Source organism: Pygocentrus nattereri, chromosome 9 (assembly GCF_015220715.1).
Source record: "Pygocentrus nattereri isolate fPygNat1 chromosome 9, fPygNat1.pri, whole genome shotgun sequence".
Taxonomy (NCBI): domain Eukaryota; kingdom Metazoa; phylum Chordata; class Actinopteri; order Characiformes; family Serrasalmidae; genus Pygocentrus; species Pygocentrus nattereri.
In genome coordinates, this window is record NC_051219.1 from 12,365,209 (window position 1) to 12,390,992 (window position 25,784).

At 39.7% G+C, this 25,784-nt stretch overlaps 1 protein-coding gene across 2 annotated transcripts in view; it reads right to left on the minus strand.

The window, feature by feature from the left end:
- prdm5 (PR domain containing 5) overlaps positions 1–25,784 on the minus strand; it is a 76,135-nt gene that overhangs the window by 38,608 nt on the left and 11,743 nt on the right. For both annotated transcript variants that reach the window (XM_037541069.1, XM_017711460.2), the window contains exons 8-13: positions 25,001–25,080; positions 18,968–19,052; positions 18,425–18,582; positions 17,303–17,396; positions 13,564–13,724; positions 9,643–9,736 (exon numbers count right to left, since the gene is read on the minus strand). In XM_037541069.1, coding sequence (XP_037396966.1) covers positions 9,643–9,736; positions 13,564–13,724; positions 17,303–17,396; positions 18,425–18,582; positions 18,968–19,052; positions 25,001–25,080 — 672 coding nt within the window. The remainder of the gene's footprint in view (positions 1–9,642; positions 9,737–13,563; positions 13,725–17,302; positions 17,397–18,424; positions 18,583–18,967; positions 19,053–25,000; positions 25,081–25,784) is intronic.

Consider the following 25,784-nt stretch of genomic DNA (forward strand, 5'->3'; position numbering starts at 1 on the left):
CTTGAAAATGAAAGATGTAAATTAAGTAAATTAAGTTACAAGTGACCATTTGTGTATTTCTCAGTGTTCAATCGGCATCTTGTATTGCGACAGCCCTAGTATGTACACTCACACTACACATCTCTGTCTTACAAGAGGCCTTTTAGTCTTATTTTTAGAGAAATGTAAATGCAAATCCGGCTAAACACCTAAACCTGGGTCTCTTCCCAGCCATGGCATGGCCTATGATGTCATTTTCAGTGTCTGCATCCTGTGTTTCCTTCAGGTCCTCCTACTTAGCCTTTTAGCACACTACATCACACATTGACGAGGACACACTTAAACTTACTTTTTGCGAGTTTAACACGAACACACACACACAGTCCTGTTCCTATGTCCTACTGCTTAAGGAGAAGTATACACAAACACATACACACCTGCCCTATGACATAGTGTTGGACCCCGGCTGACAAACGAAACATTCATTCACACTGTCTCAGATGTGTCTGAACGGGCATTAAAAGGGGAACACCCATCCCCAGTTTGGCTCCTTAAACATTCTAACCTCCTCTTGCTCCTTTCCATCACACTCCATATTTCACTGTCTAAATATGCTGCTGTTCGAGGCTGATCCAAGAACAGTTCTACCACAGCTTAAAGCAAGGTTCTAAAGCTTTCCTGTCTGACCACAGCTCTGCACAGCACAGTGCCTTTCCTGCTTCAGCATACCTGATGCAATTCATTAGTTAAATGAATACTCTAGCAACATAATCTGTGGCCTCTATATGGCTTAATTTACTCAAAGCCACTGAGCAGTTGCTACATTTTTATGAATAAACAGAAATAAATACCTTTATTATACCTTTAGTTTCATATAAGCATTTCTTGTCAGGATCATCAAATAAGGCCAAATCAGGTCCATCAGAAAGTATTCTCAAGCCAGTCTGATTTAAATTATATGGTAGGGTAAGACATCAAGTACCGTTCTGGAATTGACCAGGAATATGCATTCTGATTAATTTTGATATTCGAGTATCTGTAAGAGTTCAAAATCGGATACTTGGTTAACCACAGAGAGGGAAAAGGGCTAATATATTAATATAGTGTTGGGATGCTAGAAAACAGTAGCCCAAAAAATTCTGCAATATGCAGAAGATCATACAACAGTTAGTTCCAGCCATGCAAGCTGACTGAATGAGAAGCCTTCTAATCAGGCTGTTATTTTGACATAACATCATGGGTTTTTCACAAACGCCATGTCACTCTGCTGAGACGCCGTTGCTAAGCAACGACTTTGACAGCTGTAGGAGATGCTCAAGCCATTTGAACGTTTTTACTTCTTACTTTCTTACACAAACAGCAAATGGATACAGTTGCATTTGGTCTTCACAGACAGGCTGGAACAAAACAAAATTAATACTGATCTGGCAAAATTGACAAAACTGAGCTAAACTTGATATTGCGGCAGTTTTATGGCTCAGTCTATACTTCAGAAGGCGAGGCTTACAGCATACTGTGCAGAGTGATTGGAGTTTGTTACTCCAACATGGCAAAAATAAAAAGAGCTGCCTGTTAAGGAACTATAATTTGGCGGAAGGAACTGTTAACATTAAAACATATTAAATGCCACGTTCACGGCTCAGTTTATTAATTTCTTACTTTATTTAACTGTTGCATAAAAGCAATAGAACACTCGAGGTCGTGAATATAGTATTATTGTCATGATGCTATTTCACGACAACACACTCCCTCTCGTGTTCTTGTCTTTTTGTGGTAAGGGCATGTACACTAGATGATCAGGCAGAGATAGATCCCCACACATAATGGGTTTGGGCTACAAATAAGCTTCAAATCTCAAACTTACTGTTGTCATGTGCATTGCTGAAATGGGACTTGTTTGTGCTTCCACGTACACACAAGGCACGCAGAAAAGATCCAAACTATGGATAAATATGGAGTTGGGAAATGCAGATATCGTTCTATTCTGCAGCAAAAACTGAAGAAGCATTCTACTACAAACTGGCAGGTGGCATGAAATTGTTAAATTGCTGTTATTTGTGAAAAGATGCATTTCTGCAGAACTTAAGAAGCAACTCCTCTATCAACACACATATATATTCCTTTGCTAATACACATATATATTCCTTTGCTTAGCTCCCTCATTAGTTGCTGTCTAAGTCACTTAATCATTCAGTTAGGTCATCTGTCTAAAAGCTTTTGATTTTTTTCTTTTTATTTTAACAGCTCAAAATGTTAATCACCTGGGAGCTAGAACAGAGGGCTAATGGATGGACTACTTTCCTGTATCACATCACCAGATCATCAGCATCATCAATCGAGCTGGAAATTTGCTTCTGAACGAGAGTATTTGTTGAAAGGTGCAAAAGGTGGTTAAATCAGGCTAATAATAACACAGTGCACGTTTAGCTTTAGGTTGAAAATGCTGGATTCCTTTCAGATGCATTAGAGCAGTGAAAACTAAGCAGTGCAATGATGTGGCCCTGCAGGATCTGGGTTTGGGAACCTGCCTATTAAACAGATTCTGGGAACAGCACTGGCAAAAGAGTCCACAGCAAAAAAGAGTGATTGACTCTAGCAGAACAAATGACCGTCTTAACAAGCTCAATCCTTAGTGGCGCCTAAGAATGACTTCATCAACACTTTGGACTAAAAGAACAGTCATGGCAGGCCGCTGGCACATGGGCAAGGTGATCGTGAATAAATCCTCTCTGCTCTGGGATCTGTTAAACCAAAGCCTACTCCACCATTTATACAGTGACAGTCATGTACAGCCCATGACGCAGTGGCTAAAATGAGTTTTTCTTCACATACAGGGGAACATCAATGTCAAAATAGGAAATACTGCGTCTGGTGTCTGTCCTCATGATAGATACACAAAAATATATACATTTATTGATACACTAATGTGAATATGACTACGACTTATACAAACAACCTTAAACAACAACATTCACCTGACCAGCTGTTAAGCAGGTTTTCCCCTTTTTACTACGGCTAAACAATTTCTGGAAAATATCTATATATATCTATATATCTATATCTATCTATCTATATATATATCTATCTATCTATCTATCTATCTATATATATATATATATATATATATATATATATATATATATATATATATGCACATATGTGTGTGTGTGTGTTTATATATATATATATATATATATATATATATATATATATATATATATATTTTCTTTTTTTTTTTTTTTTTTTTTTTTTTTTTTTTTTGGGCCATTAAGACTAGAACATCCACATTTTTGTATGTGATCCATTTTGTTGTGGTTGTGATGTCACAACACATGGAGGTTTGGTTGCCTCTGATTGGTCTAACTCATCTACGGGCAGCTGTAAAATTTCAAAGGTTTTTCCTAATGTACACATTGGTTCTTCAAGGGTTCTTTAGTAAAAATAATGGTTCTATGTAGAACCATAAGGAGTGGTGAAATGGTTGTTCAGACTGACAGACAACGTATTGTATATGGTTCTCTGTAGAAACTTTCTGAAAAGAGTTTTGATAAGCTTGTCATCAACAAGCAACAAACAAACAGTACCAGAAACCTTTTTGATGCTATACAGAACCTCATACAACACATTCTGTTCTGCAATATGAAGAACCATTTCACCATGCAAAGATCTTATTATGCATGTAAATGGGTTTGAGTGTTCATGTTTGTATACAGAATGACTGTCTTCACTAAACCATCTTTTTAAGAACCATGAAGAACTGTATTTTTTAAAAGTGTGGGCTAAAATTATAAAAAAAACATGCAGCTCTTGCAATTTGGAAATTGTCTTAAATTGCGATTTCAATATCTTCTTCTTCTTCTTTCGGCTGTTCCTTTTAGGGGTCGCCACAGCGGATCATCTGCCTCCATCTTGCCCTATCCACTGCCTCCTCTACTTTTACACCAACTATCTCCATGTCCACCTTCACTACATCCATAAACCTTCTCTGAGGTCTACCTCTTCTCCTTCTACCCGGCAGCTCCATCTCCAACATTCTTTGCCCAATATATCCACTATTCCTCCTCAACACATGTCCAAACCATCTCAACCAGGCCTCTCTGGCTTTATCTCCAAACTGCTCCACCTTCACTGTCCCTCTGATCTGCTCATTTCTAATCTTGTCCAGCCTTGTCACTCCCAACGAAAATCTCAGCATCTTCATCTCCGCCACCTCCAGCTCAGCCTCCTGTCTTTTAGACAGAGCCACAGTCTCCAAACCAAACATCATAGCAGGACGCACTTAAATTGCGGTTTCAATATAAAAATGATTCATCTTTCAGCCCTAGTTTGTACCTCATAAACAATTGATCAGTCAAGACACTGATTTGATGTTAATGTTTTTCTTTTGATTCTGCATTTTTATAGACAACAATATGCCCTACAGTGTCAGAAACCACATAAAGTAGCCTACTGGAGATTACTTAACAACTTGAGGTGAGAAAGTGATGATTAATTGTGTTCATTGTTGACTACTTGTTGCATTTACAAAACTAAAAAAGCCAACTTCAACTCCAAACATCAGTCTTAGCTGATAAATTCGGAGTAAGAGGACAACTGTGTAAACATTTTATTCAAGCTAAAGCTACAGCAATAAGAACCACTTTAGAACAAAGACAAAAACCATGGCATTTCTAAACTGATTTTTCCCCACTTTGATAAGATTAATTAAATAAAGGCAGTTTGTCTAATTAAACATGGTCACTACCAACAGGTTTACTTGTCCACTCATAGATGGAGTTCTTATTAAAGTACATGATACCGAACGTTCAGCGAGTTTTTAGCATGTTACCTCTTTAGGATGCATCTTCCTGCAATTAAAGCTTTAGCTGGGCTTAGGAAGAGATTGGTGAGTGTCTATAAGTCAAAGAAGTCAGGTTTAAGAATAAGCCTAGCTTTAAGCTTTTAGAGGGAGTGTTTACTAAAGAAACAAACACTGTTTATAGTCTACTCCTCTGCAGGCTGATCAAACACACACTCAAGGATTAATTCTTTAGGTCTGTCAGCACTGGACTTCACCACTTTCAGCAGGGGAGCTCAGGAAGAACACTATGGTGTTACTCGTTAATCCTTTACTGACTTCCTGAGTACCAATGTCCTTCAGATAAGAACCACACCACCACACAATGCTAAAGCTTCTAGATGTTGAAATATGTCCAAAAACTACGGGACCCCACTATTCATATCAGGTTCTATCAGGTTTGGACATGGTTTCTTAAATCTTTGTTGGGCTCAAGTCAGACTCAACTTTCAGATTTAGGTTTATCCTTGTGTATCTCTCATTTTCAAAGTTTTTAGGTCTGCAATACTGTCTAGTTTTTATACCTTCATTTTTTCTTCCTCTCTATTTTTACCACCTTATACAGTTTATAATCTGTCACACTGCAAGTCCCTCGTGTTGTGGGCAGAACTTGGTTAGGTTGCGGTGGCTGGGTTTGGGCAGACTTTTGTTGGCCTACAATCAGATTTGGACAGAATTCAGTCAGACTGCAGTCACTTTAACAAGGAATTTTGCTGAGTTGGGACAGAATTTTGCATGGCTCCTGTCAGGCTGGAACAGAATTTAGTCAGGTTGAGAGATTTCTGTTGGGCTACACTCAAGGTTGGGACAGAATTTTGTCTAGCTAAAGACAGGGGGTTACACAGTGAGGTTAGGACAAGATTATGTCTTGGCTAGAGTCAGGTTCAAACAGAATTTTTTTGGTCTGCAATCAGGATCAGAAAGATTTTTTCCTCAGAAGCTGAATTAGGTTTAAAAAAAAACATATGTAGGGTTACAGTCAGGGTCTTTATCGAGTTTGTTTTTCAATAATTGGATTGGGGTGAATTTTGTCAGGCTAATACCAAGCTGGGAGAGAATTTTGCCAGGCTCCAGTCTGGTCAGGGCAGAATTTGGTCAGGCCACAGGCAAAATTTTGTTGGTCTACAGATTTACACATGAGACGTTTGTTGGATGACATTCAACTTGGGACAGAATTTTTGGCATGTACATTTATGGCATTTGGAAGACACTCTTATCCAGAGTGACTTACAGTTTAAGCATTTTTATACAAGTAGGCAAAGGTAGTTTTAGGAGTCTTGCCCAAGAACTCTTATTGGTATGGCATAGGGCGCTTGTCCAGGCGGGGAACTGAACCCCAGTCTAGAGGCTAGGCACATTTACATGGCTACGGTTGGGTTCAGACAAAATTTGCAATGAAGTTCAGACAGAATTTTGTTAGGATTCTGTCTGTTGTCATGCTACAGTACTGAGGTTGGGTTGGGTTGGGTTAGGTCAAGCCTCAAGCAGTATGTTCTCGGCCTATATTCAGTTTTGGATAAAAATTTCAGACCCGAGTAAAGTTCTAAAAGCTTCCTAAGCTCAGTCACTCATTTGTGGAGTAAGATCCTCCTAAACATTGCATGTAGAGGTTTGTGCAGCATCTGTTTAACCTATACAGTTTATTATTTATTGGGGTTCCAAAGGGAGAAAAGGAGACTAGGTTGACACACATAGTGGGTGAAACACTATATGAGAGAGAGAGAGAGTGAGAGAGAGTGAGAGAAAGAGAAAGAGAGAGAGGAGGGGAGAGAGAAAGAGAGAGAGAAAGAGAGGGGAGAGAGAGAGAGAGAGAGAGAGAGAGAGAGTGAGAGAGAAAGAGCGGGGGGGAGAGAGAGGGATAGAGAGAGAGAGAGAGAGAGAGAGAGAGAGAGAGAGAGAGGAAGAGAGGGGGGAGAGAGAAAGAGAGAGAATAAGGGAGAGGGGGGGAGAGAGGGAAAGAGAGAGAGTGAGAGAGAGAGAAAGAGAGGGGGGAGAGAGAAAGAGAGAGAGGGGGGAGAGAGAGGGAAAGAGAGAGAGAGAGAAACAGAGAGAGCGAGAAGGAAAGAGACAGAGAGAGAGAGAGAAAGAGAGAGAAAGAGAGGGGGGGAGAGAGGGAAAGAGAGAGAGAGAGAAAGAGAGAGAGCGAGAAGGAAAGAGACGGAGAGAGAGACAGAGAGAGAGAGAGAAAGAAAGAGAGAGAAAGAGACAGAGAGAGAGAGACAGAGAGAGAGAGAGAGAAAGAGAGAGAGAAAGAGACAGAGAGAGACAGAGAGAGAGAGAGAGAGAGAGAAAGAGACAGAGAGAAAGAGAAAGAGAGAGAGAGAGAAAGAGAGAGAGCGAGAAGGAAAGAGACAGAGAGAGAGACAGAGAGAGAGAGAGAAAGAAAGAGAGAGAGAAAGAGACAGAGAGAGAGACAGAGAGAGAGAGAGAGAAAGAGAGAGAGAAAGAGACAGAGAGAGAGAGAGACAGAGAGAGAGAAAGAGACAGAGAGAGAGAGAGACAGAGAGAGAGAGAGAGAGAGAAAGAGACAGAGAGAGAAAGAGAAAGAGAGAGAGAGAGAGAGAGAGAGAAAGAGACAGAGAGAGAAAGAGAAAGAGAGAGAGAGAGAGAGAGAGAGAGAGAGAGAGAGAGGAACACTAATAAAAGTGAAAGGGAGCCTGGGCTAGAAAAACAGGGGCCAGATTTACAGGCATGAAGGGTCAGAGGTCTTGTTGCTTGATGCCTTTTTAGAGTGCTCCTTTCTCTCCTTTCCCTTCTTTTTACTCTCCTCTTTTCTTCTCCTGAGGTGCATCCTTCTCTCCCACCCCTCCCACCGCATTCCCCAACACCCCTCTCTTTGTTTATCTGTACAAACACAGTTTGTTTGAGGCTCTATACACTAACACTTACAAATAAAAACACAAACACGCACACACACATTCTTATATGTACGCTACATACGAACATCCACAGATTTATCTTGTTGTCATTCTCATTTGTCATTTTTACAGCAGACATGTTTATATGCATTTATGTGTGCGTGAAAGAGTGTGTCTTCGTGTGAAGGGCTGCAGTTAATGGGTGGGCTGTGTTAGTCTGTGTACAGACAAAGGACCTCTAGGCCCATAAAAGCCCAGAATGTGTCTGATATAGCTCATTAATTCTGTCTACAGTGGTCAGACAGGAGACTAACAACACAGAGAGTGGAATCACAGCATTCCCTAAAACCACATCTCGCTTTGAGACTTCATAAAAACTGAGAACTGCCATATTTTCATAAATTCCAATTGTAAGAGGGGGAAATGAGTTGTTCTTTTTGTTTGATATGGCTTGATTTGACCTTCTCCAACCCTAAGTCCATCCATGTGTCCATAGCAGTATTTTCCAGGCTGTAGTCCACCTGCATTCAATCATTTCTTGTTTTTCCTTGCATGCTAACTATTGACCAAGCCCTTCTTGAGCTGAATTAGGTGAGTCTGAAGGAATAAACACGATCCTATGTGGTGGAGATCAAAGAAGATGGAGCTGTGACGTACATCTACAGCTTATTCTTCAACTCTAAGCCTCTGATGAGGATGTTTGTGATCGATTTGTATGGTGAAAAAAGAGCAGAGTTTGTAGGAAATCCTTAGCTGTGAGTAGAAATGGAACAGTTCCTGGTTTTATTTACATGGCATGGTATAAAACCCAATGCTAGTCATACTATATCAAATTTTAATAATATTTAATCATATTATTGTCATTTTGAAAGTAACAGGGGAGGTAAATAAGCTACTACTCCACCTTCCTGCAAAACAGGTTTAAATAGTTATAGTCTGAACAGTAAGAAGTGGGTTGCGCTGATACTTTCATACTTATTTCAAGGGAATTTGTGCCAAATAATCAAGAAAACAATAACATTTTTATTTAAAAACAATTTATATGCCAATTAATGATCAGCTAAAATATCATAATCTTGATAAGTGATATACCAAAAACAAAGTTTGAAAAACTAAAAATCAACAATTAAATTCAACATCAATACTGTTTTTAGATTTTTTTAACCATTTTCAGTTCAAACATACTATGATAACATCAAAGTTCATTTTGGAAACTGACATCAACTTAGGAAATATTCACATCATCCCATCCCCAAGTGAGACTGCTCAGACACTTGGTGGAATAACAGGGTAATAGCATAATATAACTTAATATCAGATTATATCATTGTATTAACCTGTTAACACACATGGCCAGAGAGAATAAGATGGTTGACATTATATAAAGATATTTCAAGACACGACTTAATGTGGGGGATGGGAAAGGCAAGAAGTGTGCGTGAGTTCACACACATATGCATGTGTGTGTGTGTGTGTGTGTGTGGCCTGGGCTGAAGCAGGTTGTTATGGCAGCACACAGGAATGTCTGGCTCCCTATTATAAAGGCCCTCTGTCACTCTTTCTACATTGAGAACTGCACAGGGCAGCAGCATTCTGTGTGTCCCTCTGGGGGAGCCATACTTCCATAAAGTCAACAAAATTGGACTGGGCACTATGATTCAACCTGCTAAATTAAGTTGGTTGATTGTGCACACATCGTGACTGTTTTTAGGCCTTAAGAATCTACTTGTTTTTGAACGCAAATCCAAATTACTGGTTTATTCACCCATCACTTTGCAGGAAATACATTTTCAGATGTCAAAATCTTCCTTGACAGTTGACTGCTCTTGACAATAAGGAGATCTGACTGTTTGACAGTGCCAATATACAGTCAACAATGGGACAAATCAATCAAGTGTCTGGGTGTACCCTATACTGTGATGAGACCCAGAATTTGGACAAAAATACACTTGGACGGGGTTTACTGACCTGTGTGGCTGCGGATATGCACCCTCAGAGTTCCGTTGCTAGCAAATTTCTGACCACAGTACGGACAAATTTTCTCCTTCTCTCCTGTGTGTGTCTGCCAGAAAAACAGAAATGACATCTGAAAAAAAGACACTAACACAACCACTGATGTCGAGGATAGTACTAGTGTGACTTTTTTATTGGAACCCAAACCAGTACACACTACTGTTCAGTAGCTCAGCATTCTGAAAATACTGAATTAACTGTTTTCATCCATATACAACCAATTCTGTTATAGGTACAAGCATAAACTAGTACTTTTATCATGCTAGTACTCTACAAGTTCAAAAGTTTCAAAAGCGGTAATCAAATCTTAACACAGGTAATATACTAAGGAATTACTGTTAATAGATTACAATAAATTATTTATCATTCATGAAGTTCCTGCTGTTCCCCAAATACTTGAAGTATTGAAAAAAAAAATCTTTAAACATCCTTTAGTTGATTGGAAGAAATAACAGTTACCAATATGACAAGTGAAAAGGGAAGTGTGTAAAATTTTGACTTCATGCTGCTCTGCCTTTGTGTTTTTGCTGTCATCCAAAACAAAACAAAAGCAGAAATACATGCCTTTCTTAATTCACCACAGACAGACAACAGGCTAAATTTGTGTGGGTAAACAAACACGCAAATCAAATCAACTTTATACACCACCAGTATATACTTGCACGCTGTTGTGTTAGAATTAACACGAGGTAGTGGAGCCTACTAGATGAAAATGGTTCAAAATTAGAGGCCCTGCTTCCAGTATGAACCAATGCAAAAGAAGACTGCGAGAGGGAGAGGGAGTAAAGAATAAAAGCTAAAAAAAGGGGTACAACCCTTCCTCCCCTCCCTCAATTTTTTCAGTTTCTTTTTCTTCTCTTCCTCCCCTTATCCACTCAGTTCCTTTCCCACTCCTTATCTCCTCCACCCCATCTCCACTTCCCTCCCTCCATCCCTTGTGCTTCCCTCAACCCAGCTATTGTCACACACACAAAGAGAGTGGTTTGTTTTCATACAATGTCAGGACATATGTATCATATATATTTAAGTATAGTTACATATAGTAATGTTTATCATATGTATTGTACATATGAAGAGTTTCATTCTATAAGGCCTGTACATCAGTTTTGTATATAACAAGTTTCTGAAAATAAGAACAGCTGACATATAATTGGAACATTTTTTATTTTTATTATTTAATAAAAGTGGCATTTGTATTTCTTATATGTGTAAAGCATTCTATCAACAAATGTATATTATAAAAAAAAAGAAAAAAATAAGTATATTTATATAATATGTTCCATTTGAATTACATACATCTACATGGGATCAGTCTAACCCTAATCCTAAGCAATAAGGCTCTACATCACTGATTTCACATTGTATGTAAATATCATGAGGAATGGACTAAAAGAAGTGGCCCAAAATGACTTGGAAGAAAGTCTGGTTCCACTGACTTGCATTAAAAGTAAAGTAGTTTTTTTCCATCTCCTGTAAAGTTACAATTTTTGGAGAGATGAGTCGTCATCCAACACCCCCCCCCCCCCCCCCACCACCCACCCCCAACAACAGCAATATTCTTATCTATCCAATAACAAATAAACTGTCCTTTTTTCCTTCTAGCTCTCTTCACTTCATCCCTTTTTTTAAAGGCCAAGTGTGGCGGGTCAGCTTGACATTTCATTATTCATCAAGTCCATCTGCCTCCCAGTAAAAACCCATCTCCCTAAACAGTCTCCTGGACAGATCCAAACATATACACATGTCCACCAGATGCAGTGTGTACAGTTTGTTTGGAGAGCTGTTTGTAAGAGAAAGAGAAGTAGAGGTGATGCAGTCAAAGAAACATTTAGACCCTTTATAACCAGCTCAATCAAACTGATAATATTATACTGCACACATATTATCTCACTGACAACTCTCTCCCTCTCCCCCTCTATGTGTGTGGGTGGTTAATTAACTTCATACATTTTCAGGACAAAAAAGCCCTGACTTTGTAGGAAACCCAGAGGGAAAAAAGAGGGCTACATTACCAATATAGCGAGTGTTTTTGTTTTGTTTCATTAGCTTATTCTAAACAAAAGCTCTAAGCTTCAAAACTGAAAGGGAAACAGTATTTTTTGTTTACTGAAATTAAGGTGAGAATCAGGGTTAAAGTTAAGCTTAGCGAATTTTAAAGAACACTGTAAGGGTCGTGGGCACTAGGACAACTTAACATGCAGTGTTTGAAACGAGTCGGCTTACTGGGTTGTGCATGGCTGCGAGTGTGTGTAGTTGTGTTGTGCTAAAAAAGGCAATAAATACTGTAGGACTGCATAATATATATAGTCTGTCTGCTGTTATTACACCACTGGTAACTGCAATATTGATAACTGCAGAAGGTTATAATAAGGAAATAAAAAACATTTATTATTATGATTATTTTGATTAGCATATTCACAAGACCAGAAGAGTGTTTGGTAGTTAGTTTGATGAATCAATGTACAGTATTTAGATAATCCAACAAGGAAAGGTACAAGGAAACAAGGGAACAAGGAAAACAATCCATAATATATTACTAAGTAATATATGACTCAATATATGACTAAGCATGTGACAAAATTATAAGATGATGTAATATAATCAAAATATGATATTTTGTCTATAGTGTGCAGCTCTACAGCACCGTCTAATCAATGCTACCAGAATACTGTCGCTATAACAAAACCTCCTATCTAAAAAAAATAAATAAAACTACCAGACAAGGAAAAAACTTTTTAAAAATGTCCAGTCCAATGTAAGTTAGTAGGTTAATGTAACAAGATTTTATTCCATGTACCTTTGGACCATTTCTATTGGTCCATTCTGCATTAAATATTTATATAACATACAAGGTAGAAGGCATTTTCAAATTATGTTAATAAAATAAAAAAAAAGACCAAAGGTTTTGTTCTGACAGCCACAATATTCTTTTATATACGTGCCTATTCTTTATGCTGCTTCTTATAATAACAATACTCCTCCAGAGCCTTTAGTCGGTTTCCAAGAAAGGGTTTAATTTCAATCTGATCTAAAATCAGATCAGATACAGTCAAAACTGAGTGCTCCTAATCTCCATGATCAGGCTTATACTTTGAAAGCTCTGCAAAGCTAATGTCCTGCATGCCTTTTGGTCTGAATTCGGCCTGTATTTTCCTCTGGAGCGAGAGATGACAGGAAGCCAAGCTACAGTGGGGTTCCGGATTACTGTACCTGCTGTGGCTATTCAATCAGTGTAAAGGAGTACAAAGACAGACTTAAACAGACTAAGCAGAAATGGCAGTTGTTTTAGATGAAGCCTGCTGGAGATAAGAATCCAAAACACTCATCACAAGCTAAAGGGTAAAAACTGAAACCATACTGGGTGTGGGACCACGCAAGGGCAGCAACAGCAGACCTACTAACCAATGAATGCATATGATTACTGAGCTTAACTGATGGACTAATGAAGAAGGCCTACAAGCAAGTAGAAAAAGCAGTCATTGCTAACCACTAGTTCACAAAAACATGAATAAATGTTAAATTAATCTTAATGCTAAGACCTGTAACAAAGCCCAGGAATATCAAGAAACTGAAGTTCCTTAACTTCTGTTTAGTCGTAATAGGTTAGTTCAGTCCTTGTGGTGTGGCAATAAATGCTGATTAATTTCCAAAAAAGTCCACTTCTGTTTGGAACAATCAAAGGATCTCCTGCTATCTATTCAAATCATCTAAACCTGTACTACACATTTACATTACATTGTGTATATTAATTTTATTTAATTGAATTCAGAAATAAAACTTATTTAATTACATACTCGATTGCATAAATTCCCTGTGAAAGCATGCCTGGCTAATAACAATTCTTATATTACATATATCACTTTGGATGTACAGTACCTTCTTGTGGCTCTTGAGTACGGAGGGAGTGACGAAGGCTTTCTCGCACAGGTCACACTTGTATTTTTTGTGTCCATCGTGTACGACCTGAATGTGCACGTTCAGTGTGTCCTTGCGCTTAAACGTGGCGTCACACTGGTCACACTTGAACGTCCTCTCACCTGGACAGAAAGAACAGTCGAGACGCAAGGAGTCAGCGCAAAAGAACAATTTCCCCTTTTTTTCCACACAAAGAGCAGGAGACTTGCTTTTGTTCTGCGTCTGAAAGCTTCGTTCAGCGCCGTTTGACAGGGGGTACCACTTTGTGTCCCAGCCGCTTTGAGGCAGCCACTTTGCTGCCCCAAGAGTCTGTCTAGCTTTGGAAATGGTTTTATTATTGTCTTTTTTTTTTTTTTTAGACACAATTCTTCTTTTAGAGTGAAGAACAGGGGTGTCTGCACTCATGTCCATCATAGAGACCAATAAAAAAGGGAATGAAAACTGGGGTGCCAAACAAATGAAGAATGAAGGGTCCATCCACCTCCTCCAGAGAAGCCACAGTGCCCTTCAAAAGCCTGCTTCTCTCTCCTTTCAGTTTTATAGAATGACACACAACCATGGAGTTTTTACCGAAACGTGGATGGTGAAAAACAATCAGGAACCTCATAAATGTCGGCTAATACACTGTTTTGAGTAATAAACAATAAAAACAGAGCCAACTGTTTGTAAACCTCTGTCTTGACACTGTTTCTGTTTCATCGTAGTATGTGTGGTGAAGTAGGAACATATAACTGTAGAACGCTTAAAAACAGTTCTTCAAGGATTCATTAGTAAAGGGAATGCTTGTATTTAGAATCATCAGTTCTATATAGAACCATTGTCTGCTTAAACGGTTCTATAAATGGTGAAGTGGTTCCTCGGATTGATGGAGAATGTGTCCTACCTGGCACCAAAAGGGGTTCTTCTATTGTTACAATGTCAAGTTTGTAACAACAGAAGAACCCTTTTCAAAAAGGTTGCTCTCAGACCACTCTGCATGTCAGTCATTTGTTAATGACACATTTCCTTCATGGATCATATCCAATAAACTATTCAGAAAAACAAAAACTCACAAATGTTTAGGTGTACAATTTGTTCATTATGCTATAATAATAATGTAGACTCCAATGACGTAAATGAGTCTCACAATATCTCCAACAGATCTCCAACTTTCCAACAATCCCCTTAAACAAATATTACAATGAGTCTTCATGCTGCATCTGCCACTTTATTACAAGCACCCACTTTGGTGGTGTATAGTTAAAAATTATAGCCCATCTGGTGGAGATCAATCTCTGCTAGACCTCAATGGTCAGTTTCGGTTAGATGTTTTTTAGGTGGTGATCCACTATCAACCTCCAACTCTAACAACACCACTGTGTCTTATACACTTGTACCAGTCCCACACACACACACACTCAATCATGTCGTCGCTGTCTAACGTCCCAAATAATATATGGTCAACAGCAGTCCTGTGGTTACTGACCAGCGATGAATGAGATGGGGTGACTGGAAAATGGTGCATCAACAGATAAACTACAGTCAGTAATTGTACACACTGTACATCTATACAGAAGATCTACAAGGTAGGTAGATCTCATAAGGTGTGCAGTGAGTGAGAATAACAGAGAGGTGCTCAGGTGATAAGCGCATGAATGAATGATGAGTGTACAACTACTGCAGGGACAGTATGGACACATACCACTTCTCCTCAGAGAGCAGTATTTCAAAGCATCCCAGCTAAGGAGTAGCTATAGCACATATACTATAGCTACACTATGGCTACTTTCTCCTGTATTCCACAGGGAGCTCTTTTCATTAAGATCTAGTCTTGTCCTATAATCTTTTGCACAAAAGCTCAATAGCCGAAGCCCCATCCACACTTATCCAAATATTTGCGATTCGGCCTGCTGTCCACACAAAAGCTGAAATGAATGTAGATTTTTTTTAAAATATGGTTTTCAAAACCATGTTGGACAAGGCCTAACACCGCATCAAAAGACTTCAACAAAAGCATCCATGCATGATAACAGTACTGAAGATTGTTAACTACATAGAAAATAATTGAAATAACTACACTAAACTATATCTCTTTTTCATCCATAACAACAGTTAATAAACTCAATGAAAAAGATGTATTTAGGTAAAAGTAGAAAAAAATCCCAATTAAGGTACCATTTTCTTATTTGGTTATCTGTAACAGTTCATGAACAGACATCATGTTAACAGTAAAAACTGATTTCAGCTGGAAATAATCTACAGCTGTGTCTTACCTTTTAAGGTGACAGCACTGGTGTCGCACAAAAGTTTCGCATCACACAGTGGAATACATTTCAAAGGGTTTTACGACTGCCAAAGTGAAATCATAAATTAAAAAAATAAAATCTGTGTTTCAGAATATAGCTTGATTTTTTCAGTCTTACTGTGATATTATGTAAATACCCAAACAGCGATTTCAGTATTCAGTATACTCAATTACACATGCACATCCTCATAACCTAACAAACACACACACACACACACACACACACACACAACTGTTTATGAGGTGTACGTTAAGGCCTGACCCTGTAAGCCAGTTGACCCTGTTAAAGGAGCAAAGACTATTTAAGTGATTCTCATAACAGCAGCTTTAGCTTCATGAGAAAATACCACGACAGCTGTGTGTTGTTTTCTCACAGTAAAGAGTGTGTACATCACTAACCACATACACCCACAGATATGTGTAGTACAGCCAAGATATGTGTTCATCTTTTCACCCTCCTCCTCCTCCTCCTCCCCCCTCCCTCGTTCACGGACAACCCCGGCGTAAGTCCCAATAACCAGGTCCTGCAGTGACTAGGGAGGGCAGTGATAGGCCCCTGGGGAGGACAGCAGGAAATGCCTGCAGCTCTATAATCTCTGTGTCATCAGTCTAGACTGGGCAGAGCAGAGGCCAGCTCCATCCTGCCTGGACCAGGCGGCTCCATGCAACCCCAGAAAACGCTTGCACCCCCCCAACCCCAATGCCACGGCCGGGGCCGCGGGAAAGGGCTTGCTGGTGGTCGACTAGGTGACTACTGAAATCGGACTGGAAAATGGACTGATATAGAAAATAGAAGTGGGTGTGAGGATTAAGATCTAGTCTAGTGGTAGACTACATTAAACTGTCAGAGATGATTCTTCAGTCAGTCCAAATCCCTGTAGGAGTTGGACTAGTTTTTGGGAGGCCCTATAGTTGCTTGTCAAGTCATTTTTATCCAGTACAAATCTGCAGTATGTCTAGTTTCTACAGTCTGACAATAACAACTGTGGAGTGATTTTAATCCAATATGAATCTTAAGAATGCCTACTTTTTACAGTCTGACAGTAATGATGGAGTGATTTTAATCCAGCATGAATCTGCAGTCTGTGCCATTGCCACAGTCTTGACAGTAATAACTGTGGCGCTCCCTGAGTGATAGTAATCCTGTTCTGATCCACCTCACACTAAGGGAGTAACAAAACCTGCTAGAAAAACACAGCCATGCGCTGTGTTATTATTGTCATTGAATGTGGTATAACGCTGACCTTTTAACCCAGGATTAATGTGGCAGGTGGGAAAATGTGGGAATTTAGGGAAATTCTACATTTGTTCTGAAGCTCTCTGACACTGTACCTATGTAAACAAAAACACAATATCATTCTATAAAACACATTTTACACTCACACAAACATACACAATTTATGGTGAGGGACTTACTGTTGTGGATGAGGAGATGGCGCTGTAGGGAGAATGGAGTGCGGAATAGGGCCTTACACTCCTCACACTGGAAAGGCCTCTCCTCTGAGTGAGTCTGGAGAGAGGAAGACAGAAGTGTTAGTGTTAGTAGAAGTGGTAGTAGTAGACAATATATAACAATAAGAATAACGTTAACAAATATCAGTAATTGCAGGAGCAGTATTACTGTGACGTGATGGCCACATGCTTAATTGTTTCCTCCTCTCTAATGCTTTCAGTTCTGAGTTGTGTTGGGTTTTGGGGCACTATCAGCAGGACTAAAGGTCGAAGGTCTTTTAGAGTTAGTAGGGGTCAGGGATCACCAGCAGCTTTGGCTGAGGCTCCACAGTGGCTGATTGGAGCGACGATCTCCATTAAGATAAGAGGCTTAGAGATCCTGCTCCGTATTTACCCATCAATCTGTCTGTCTGACTGCATTGACCCACTATGTCTGTCTGTTGGTCTGTCTCTCCCTCTCTCCTTCTCTCATCTTGTAGGTTTATTTGTCTTTTCAGGTTGTCATTTGGACATTCAACCTCCTGTTTTCCACTCCCATTTCCATTCCTCTCCTTTATCCCTCTGTTGTAGAACTTCAGATACACACCAGTACAATCTCCTCAGTCAGAGGTCATGCGTTAGCCTAATTGGACACCTAATTACATAAAACAATTGAAAAGCAAAGGAGTAAGACCTCATTCGAATAAATAATTGTGGCCAAAAATCTTATTGAGCAGCAATGCGGTGCTTGTTTGCACGTAGGTAACGTATAATATTTTCAAAGGCTTCTTAGTGTTGCATAGAACACATGGCTGTAGAGACACACTACAAGTTTATCTTTTGCAACAAGAACTGAATGTGTCGCATGATATTTAATACAGTAATTCTAACAGCCTATCTATAGTTTAACTTCCATACTGTGATAGGGTCCAACTACTGTACAGATACACATAAAGCTGCTGTATAGATAAACATGTATAGTCATTTTTAAACTCTCCATACGTCGTCTCAATGATGGGCTCAAGAACTTCAATAATGATAAACACAAGACCCGATTAATGCAACATACACAGCAGCTGAACTTGTGTAGTAGCACAAGTGAGGTACCTTTTTGTGATTCTTGTAGACGTTGCGGTGGGCAAATGCTTTCCAACACAGCTTACACTTATATGGTTTGTCTTCACTGTGAATGATCTTGTGAGCTGTAACCTGGTCCAAGCGCTTAAAGCTGCGATTGCAGATCTCGCAAGTGTAGGGACGTTTCTCTGAAGAAGGCATACACATCAAAACATTCAGATGTCAATTTCCATACATTCTAGACAGACAGTTTATGGCTAATTCCAGCAGCAAACCACCAGGTGCAGGTGAAGCAGTTGCAGTTGGCCCATAGCAACCAGGCCCCTAATGTATTTACTGGACCCCTATGGTTATTGCATAACCTATGCAATTCTGTATCCACAACCTATTGGCAGATGTGAAAACTTAATAATATAAATAATATACTTCAGTCATTAGCCTTGATTGGAAAACCAACCTGGCTGAGACACAGCAATCGTGAGAAAACTAACTAGGTGTCCTAGTTAGATCCTAGTTACACCACTACTGATTTCCCAGCTATTCTGAATTTGTGTGGCCGTAGGAACATGATACCTGAATGTGTGATCATATGCCGTTTCAGCTGATTGGTTGAGATGAATTTCTTGTCACAGGCAGGACAGTCAAATATCTCATGGACCTGCAGACAGACAACAGTTTACTACATTAGTCAGTCTGACACACATTTGCGTAAAGACCCTCATTCCAATGGTCTGCAACGCTTTCCTACTCTGACACACCTTATAAACTCAACAAGCAGGGAATGTGCAATGCAGAGGACCTCCAAGTGCTGTGGTTAAGACTTTCCCCACTAAAAAGTGTCAAAAATGCATAAAGAACCAGACAAACATCTAAAAAATACAATATCCACAGGCTCTACGAACTTGAGAAAATAAAAACTAGAATAAATTTCATTGAACATCGCCAAAAAATACAGCAGCATTGGAGTCTAGAGAGATGCAAGTGTATAATGACTGGAGCACATATGAGGTATTTTAATTGTAGGTTCAGGGTTGTTTCAGAGCTTCCCTTGAGTGAGATTTAGTTGCCCATTCACAGTGTACAGCCTTGAAAATGTCCTCAGACCAATTCACCAGGGAGGACACAGAGGCGCATTAAAGTGCCTCAGAGCCACACACATACACAAGCATGAACACACACAAAACATTTCTACAGATGGAGAAATAATTCAAAATCTTAGCGGCTTCAACAGAAACCCGGCCCAAAACAACAATACTTAAGAACGTTGATAATATGTCTGCTGAAGAACATTAACACAGGCTTCAATGGACCACACAAACTCATGAAACGACTTTCATGAATATAACTGTCAAAATAAGTGACATTTTCTCAAAACTAGAAGGCAAAATAAAGTAAAAACACTCCAAGTTCAAAATCCACAGATGATGATTTAAGTGGATAATAAAAAGACTTGGGGCTTTTGTAGTCAATCTCTGTCACGTTAGACTTGGGAAAATATATCTGCAATAGAGTAATATTTGTATAATGAAGTATTTTATGTTTGAACCCTTACATGGTGAACGTATTCCAATATGGTGAATGTATGAGTTCCAGCAAAATGAAGCCACATCTAAGATTATTACAAGATCTCTCAGAGACTCCACAATTACAGTCTGAAATATAAGACTTTCAAAAAATACAAAATTTCTTGAGCTCTGTTCTTCACTCTAATGAGGGCTTTTTGAATTGGTGGTCAAACAAAGGGGACAAAGGACAGTTAAAGCTTGTCAAAACTTCACAAGCTTTAAAGGTAAACTTTGAAGTTCATTAACATATTGCTATTTCGCCATTTATAAGACCGCAGCGTCTTTTTTGTGTGATAACAAAAACAGGTTTTAAGGCCATAATAGGCTTTCTACTCCTTTAGCATATTGTTTCAGTGCTAAAACAATGTCTCTTGATGGTAAGACCCAGAAATTAAAGTCTTTTTGAGGGTGCACAGTCCACCGTCAGCTTCTCCTGTTTTTGTTCCATTTTTCACCCTCCTGTTCAGAACTCTGCTGGAGCTTTGCTGAAATAGCAGCGCTCTAATCTCTCCTCCCGGCTGAGGATGTGGGCCTAAACCCATCAGAGAAGCGAAAAGACATGCTAGACAGCTTTAGCAAGCCCCATTGACGTTAGCTTTCATATGTAGACATGCATTTCACTCAGTTAAAGCCATATGGAGGCTGCGAAAGCTCCAGTGAGCGGAAGAAGTGACAGAAATAGGACTGATCAAAACTCTATTAAGTGGACAAAAACGGAATGAAAATCTTTAGGCCTCTGAGCACAAAGAGATGCTCTACATTCAGCAATTTCTAATTAAATTCATGACGTCTGCCAGCGGATTTTGGCAATGAAGTTGTCGACTGAACACACTCTAAACTTCTGCTGAAGCCCCAATAATAAATGTTATATTTCCTTCTCGAAGGCCCTGTTCACACCTGGCATGAAGATCCATCTTGAGGGATATGATCATAAGTGGACAGTGAGACGTAAAGCCATTCAGACCTGACATTTCCATGTGTCTCGAATGTGAAACTACGTTAGGGCCTTTTCACACTTGGACTGTTTCAGTGTCTGAAAAGGACGCCGCCACTGAATGATGGTGTTCTGAGTATATGTGAACATGACAAACAAACTCAGACGCCTCTAAAAGACCCCAAAAATGAACTGGACTCAGACCACCTCTCAGTGGTCTCAGTTTACCTCATTTGTAGTTCGGTTTGAGGTCCAATTTGTGCACTGTGGGGGAAAAAAAATGGCCCCAGTCCACTTTTGGACCACAAGGCTTACCGTATGTACACAGCCAAAATCTTCTAGCACTTTAGTGGGAACACCAAGACCACCAAGTATCATTTATAGGGTACTACACGGCATCAAGCCTGCCAGTGATCTTGTGACAAGACATCAGCACTGACATATAAAAGCAATAATATTGTGATTGTATGATTTTATCGTTTTAAAGGCTAAACGCCAGAGTTTTAAGCTGCTTTCACACTGAACCCTGGATGAATGAAAATTCACATCTGCTCTTTCAAAATGTCTGAAGAAGAAGTTGCCTGAGATCTCATTAATACTAAAAAGGACCAGAAAGAAAAAGAGTTCACTTTATAGTTCACTTACATTGTGAGCATTAAAAGCACTGAGGTCATTTGTAGTTGGCTCTGCTATGCAGCTCCATTAACCTCTGCTGTCAAGATGCAGTTAACCAGACAGTCCTTCATCGAGGTCTGGGACACAGTGATATGCTTTAGTGTTCACACAACGTGAGTTATGTGGTCATATACGCTCCTGACCACCTCTAAAGGTGACTGGAGAGACTAAAGATACATTGGACTCCACTTATTCCCGTACTTAGTAAGGGCCACTTATAATCGGATCACCTGAGACGTATGCTAATGTCAGGTGTGAGCAGGGCTCTAGAACAGAGCTCCTGCAACAAAATAATCAAGCGAAATGCGCAAAAGGACAACCTATTTAAAGGAGCACTATGAAATTCTGCAGAACAACTGTTGATATTTGAACTCAACAGCAAAACAAAGGCAGCACTCACTTCAGTGCTCCTTGAGAAGCTCCGCCCCCAAATTCATCAACATGCACTGTCGAGGTCAACAGACTTTTTTTTAGATTTTTGTGACCATAAAACCCCGAAATGTCGTACAGAAAATACCATAACATAACGTTTCAGTGAACAATGACACGGCAAGTAATGTAACAAACATTAGCTAGCATGTGGGTTAGCAACCTGTCGCTGCAGTTGCTGTGAAGCTAACCAGTCGTCTATCACAAACATTCGCAAACAGGACAAAACAACCTCCTGATTCCATGAAACAGCAACACTGAGTCAATGTTACCAGCCAGTCCAGCAGGGGCAACATCTGCATCCCTTTCCATGCATTACAACAGTCAATGAAGCTGAAGTCGGCTTTTTTCTTTCTCTCAAAAAACCGTCTTGTTCGAATTTTCCTGTTCTACCTTAAAAGGTGCAGCTGTTAACACTACATTCTGGTGCCTCAGCTTCTTGTTTCAATTTTCCTGTTCCACCTTAAACTGTGTATGCACGCTATGTGGGTGGTCACTGTCTGGGGAGGGCAAAACAAAACGTAGGGAGAGCGAACGTTTTCACGGTGCGGGATTAACGTGCCGGACCCGCTATGAAAACAAAAAACTGAGAAGCTCAGATTACGGAACGCACAGAGTGGGCGTGACTTCATTCTCTGCTTAGGACGGCGTTACTTCACTGTATCTTTACACAGAAAATAGTTGTTTGCTGATATATTAATGTTTAAAATGTCATAAACATCACCTTTAAACAAGGTCACAGATTAAAGGATCATCTCAGGACGAGAGTCAGAGTCAGAGGGACACCTCTATTGACCTCGTACAGTAAAGCTATCGGAATGTGAAATGCAGATTTGACCACTTTTTAGGAACCGTTCACAAAGAAATCTGAATGATTCCAAAGATTTCACATAAATGTCTCACAACTGTATGTCTCTCACCCCAGAGCTCGTGCCTGATTAGTCTGAATTATCCCTCCATCTAAACTTTTCTGAGCAACACTCAGTGCTACATTAAGCACGTTGGACAGATCAAGGGCACAGCTCATCTTATAGAGCCTTTCAGAGGATAAATGTAATAGTGCTGAGTTATGCTGTCCCTGTCATCAGGAGAAGACTCTGGAGTAGACTAATGTCGATCAGAGCAAGTTAATTCTCCCCTGGGTAAAGAAGAACCAGACAAGATCTGGTCATTTAGGGTGAGCTATGGGACGAATGTTACAGGGCTGTCTCAATGGGGGAAGACAAACCACTAGGCCACAACGAGATGTGTTCCAGCACAGCACGCACGTGGTAAACTCATTTAGGCTTCAGATGAATTAGGATGACTGTAAAGGAGAACGAATCTGTTCTCAGAAACGCATTGTTTGGATAAACCACTGCTGACGAGGCTGCACTCCGCTGCTATATATCAGCATAAAGCAGGCTGAGCTGTGGGAGAGTTCAGCAGCTTGTGATAGTCTATCCTGTAATGGGGAAACATCATGCCCTTAAGTAACTGATTCTCTGTTTGCACAACAAGCTATTTTACATTATGTGTTGTTAACTGACTACTGTTACTGCAGTACTACTAAAACTACTACAATCAGGTACAAAATACACTGGCGCAATGCTTTCCTCTCATTAAAACTGAAAACTCAATTGTAACAAAAGCGTAACAGGAACATTCAGCTTTGCTGCATCGCTTTTGTACAGTATCAGCCATGCAAGCTCATAGAGCACATTTTCACTGTATGCCTCTAAAATGATGTACAAAATCATGTGATGTTAAAAAAACAAAAGCAGTTCACACTTATCCCATTCATGTTTAATTACATTAAACGTTCCACATAAAAATGCATGTGTAAAAGGGCCTTAAACATATTAAGCATCTCAATCTAAACATGCTGGTTTAGCACCAGGTTCGTTTTTATGCATATTAAACTAAGACTAAATTTTTTTAAACACTGAATTTAATTGTGTGCTTTTACAAGGACATTTATTCAAACATATGTACAACTTCTATCTTGCACACCAAACACAATTTTTTACTGGCAAGTATTAATACATTACATTATTTTGTGCGTTTCCTGTTCATTTTTTCACCCCAAGCATCGTTTTGTTTGACATGACGGCAGCCAAAAGCAATTCAAATGGACGACTAAAAGCAGGGGCAATAAGATAAAGTTTCAGTTCTCAAACAAGGCTGTGAAATTTCCAGAGCAGGATGTACTCAAGTCTTCCACTTTTCTGGGAGAACCAAAATGTGAAATGTGAAAATCTTTTTCACAGAGAGAACACATTTTGTCCATTTTCCTTGTGGTTGTTCATTGTGGCCGATGGGCATGGTTTGAGGGAAAAAACGAATCTGTGTTATTTCTGATGGGTTCGGTGCATAAAGGCCTTAAGACTTGGTCTGTGGTCTTATTCTAAAGTAGGTTTGGTCTCAGCCTGCATTGTGGGAACTACGTAAGACTTTTCGGAGGCAGTAGAAATCCTGACGCCAGGGCTAACGGCCGATAGTCTGCTCTCTTTGACTCTTAGATTTCACAGCGGCCGCAGGGATGAGCTTGTGAAACAAAAGACGACCTTTTCTTCACACATTTGCACCAGTGGAAAAATGTTACAGCGTCAACACAAACCTCACCTCCTAGAGAGAGAGGCAGAGGCAGATAGTGTGTGTGAGAGAGAGAGAGAGAGAGAGAGAGAGAGTGAGAGAGAGAGAGAGAGAGAGAGAGAGAGAGAGAGAGAGAGAGAGAGTGACAGACTGTCGAAGTCCAAGAGAAATGCTGGGAGGGATAAATATATTTGGAAAGCTGGAATGTGAGACAGTGAGAATTATAAGCCTGACAGAGAAGAGAAGAATAGGAGACGAGCATGAAAACACAAGAGAGACACAAGAGATAGATTGATGGAGTGAGTAGAAAGAAAAATGAAGAGCGAGGCGGAGAGATGAGCGCAGGGAAAGGAAGTGGAGATAGGTGATAGAGGGAATAGAAGAAGAGAGAGATGGATGGAGACAGGAGGGGGAGGAAATGTATCTGACCTTGCGATGCTCCTGCAGGTTGACTGAGGATGAGCATTTCTTATTGCAGATGGTGCATATGAGCTTCCTGCGTGCACTACCTGCAGAAGCACACACATACATAATACACACAAACATCAATTAGAGGTCAATGTGCAACACAGTACAGAGCCCAGAAACCCTGCAGTAAAGTACTGTATTCCTTAAAGACAGCAGTGACAACACTGCATTGTCTTGTTGGTGCTGGTTTAAACAGCAGTATTTAGCTGAAATGCAACTGTATGTAATATTTCCCTGAAACCTCTGTCAGCAGTAAGGTTACTACAGAAGACTACTGTATTATGAAACTGCAGTATTGTTCAGAAAATAGAAATTACAGCAATGGGCAGCAACACTTTACTGTAAAAAATAGCTCAATTCTGTTCATTTCAAAAACACAGTAAAAACCTGTATTTTTGGTTTAGAGCAATTCACCGTAAGTGCACTTCAGTACTGTGAACAAAACATGGTTAAATATGACCAGTTAGTTCAATTAAAAGACAGAAAAATGCCACAAACATTTGGGGGTCAAAGGTCCATCACTAGCTGTTTTTCCTCAGTTAAAGAGCTGGAAGTGGAAAAGTGTGTCATCAATAACACGAGATCTTTATTTCCTTTACTTCTGCCTCCTCTGTGCTACACTAATATTTTTAAAGGCTATAAAATGTCCTATTAAATGGATACAGGAGACCAGTTTAATACTCTCACAAACGCATATGTGTGTGGTCCTCACTATGTCCAAAGGCACTCCCCAGCAGTAGTTCTG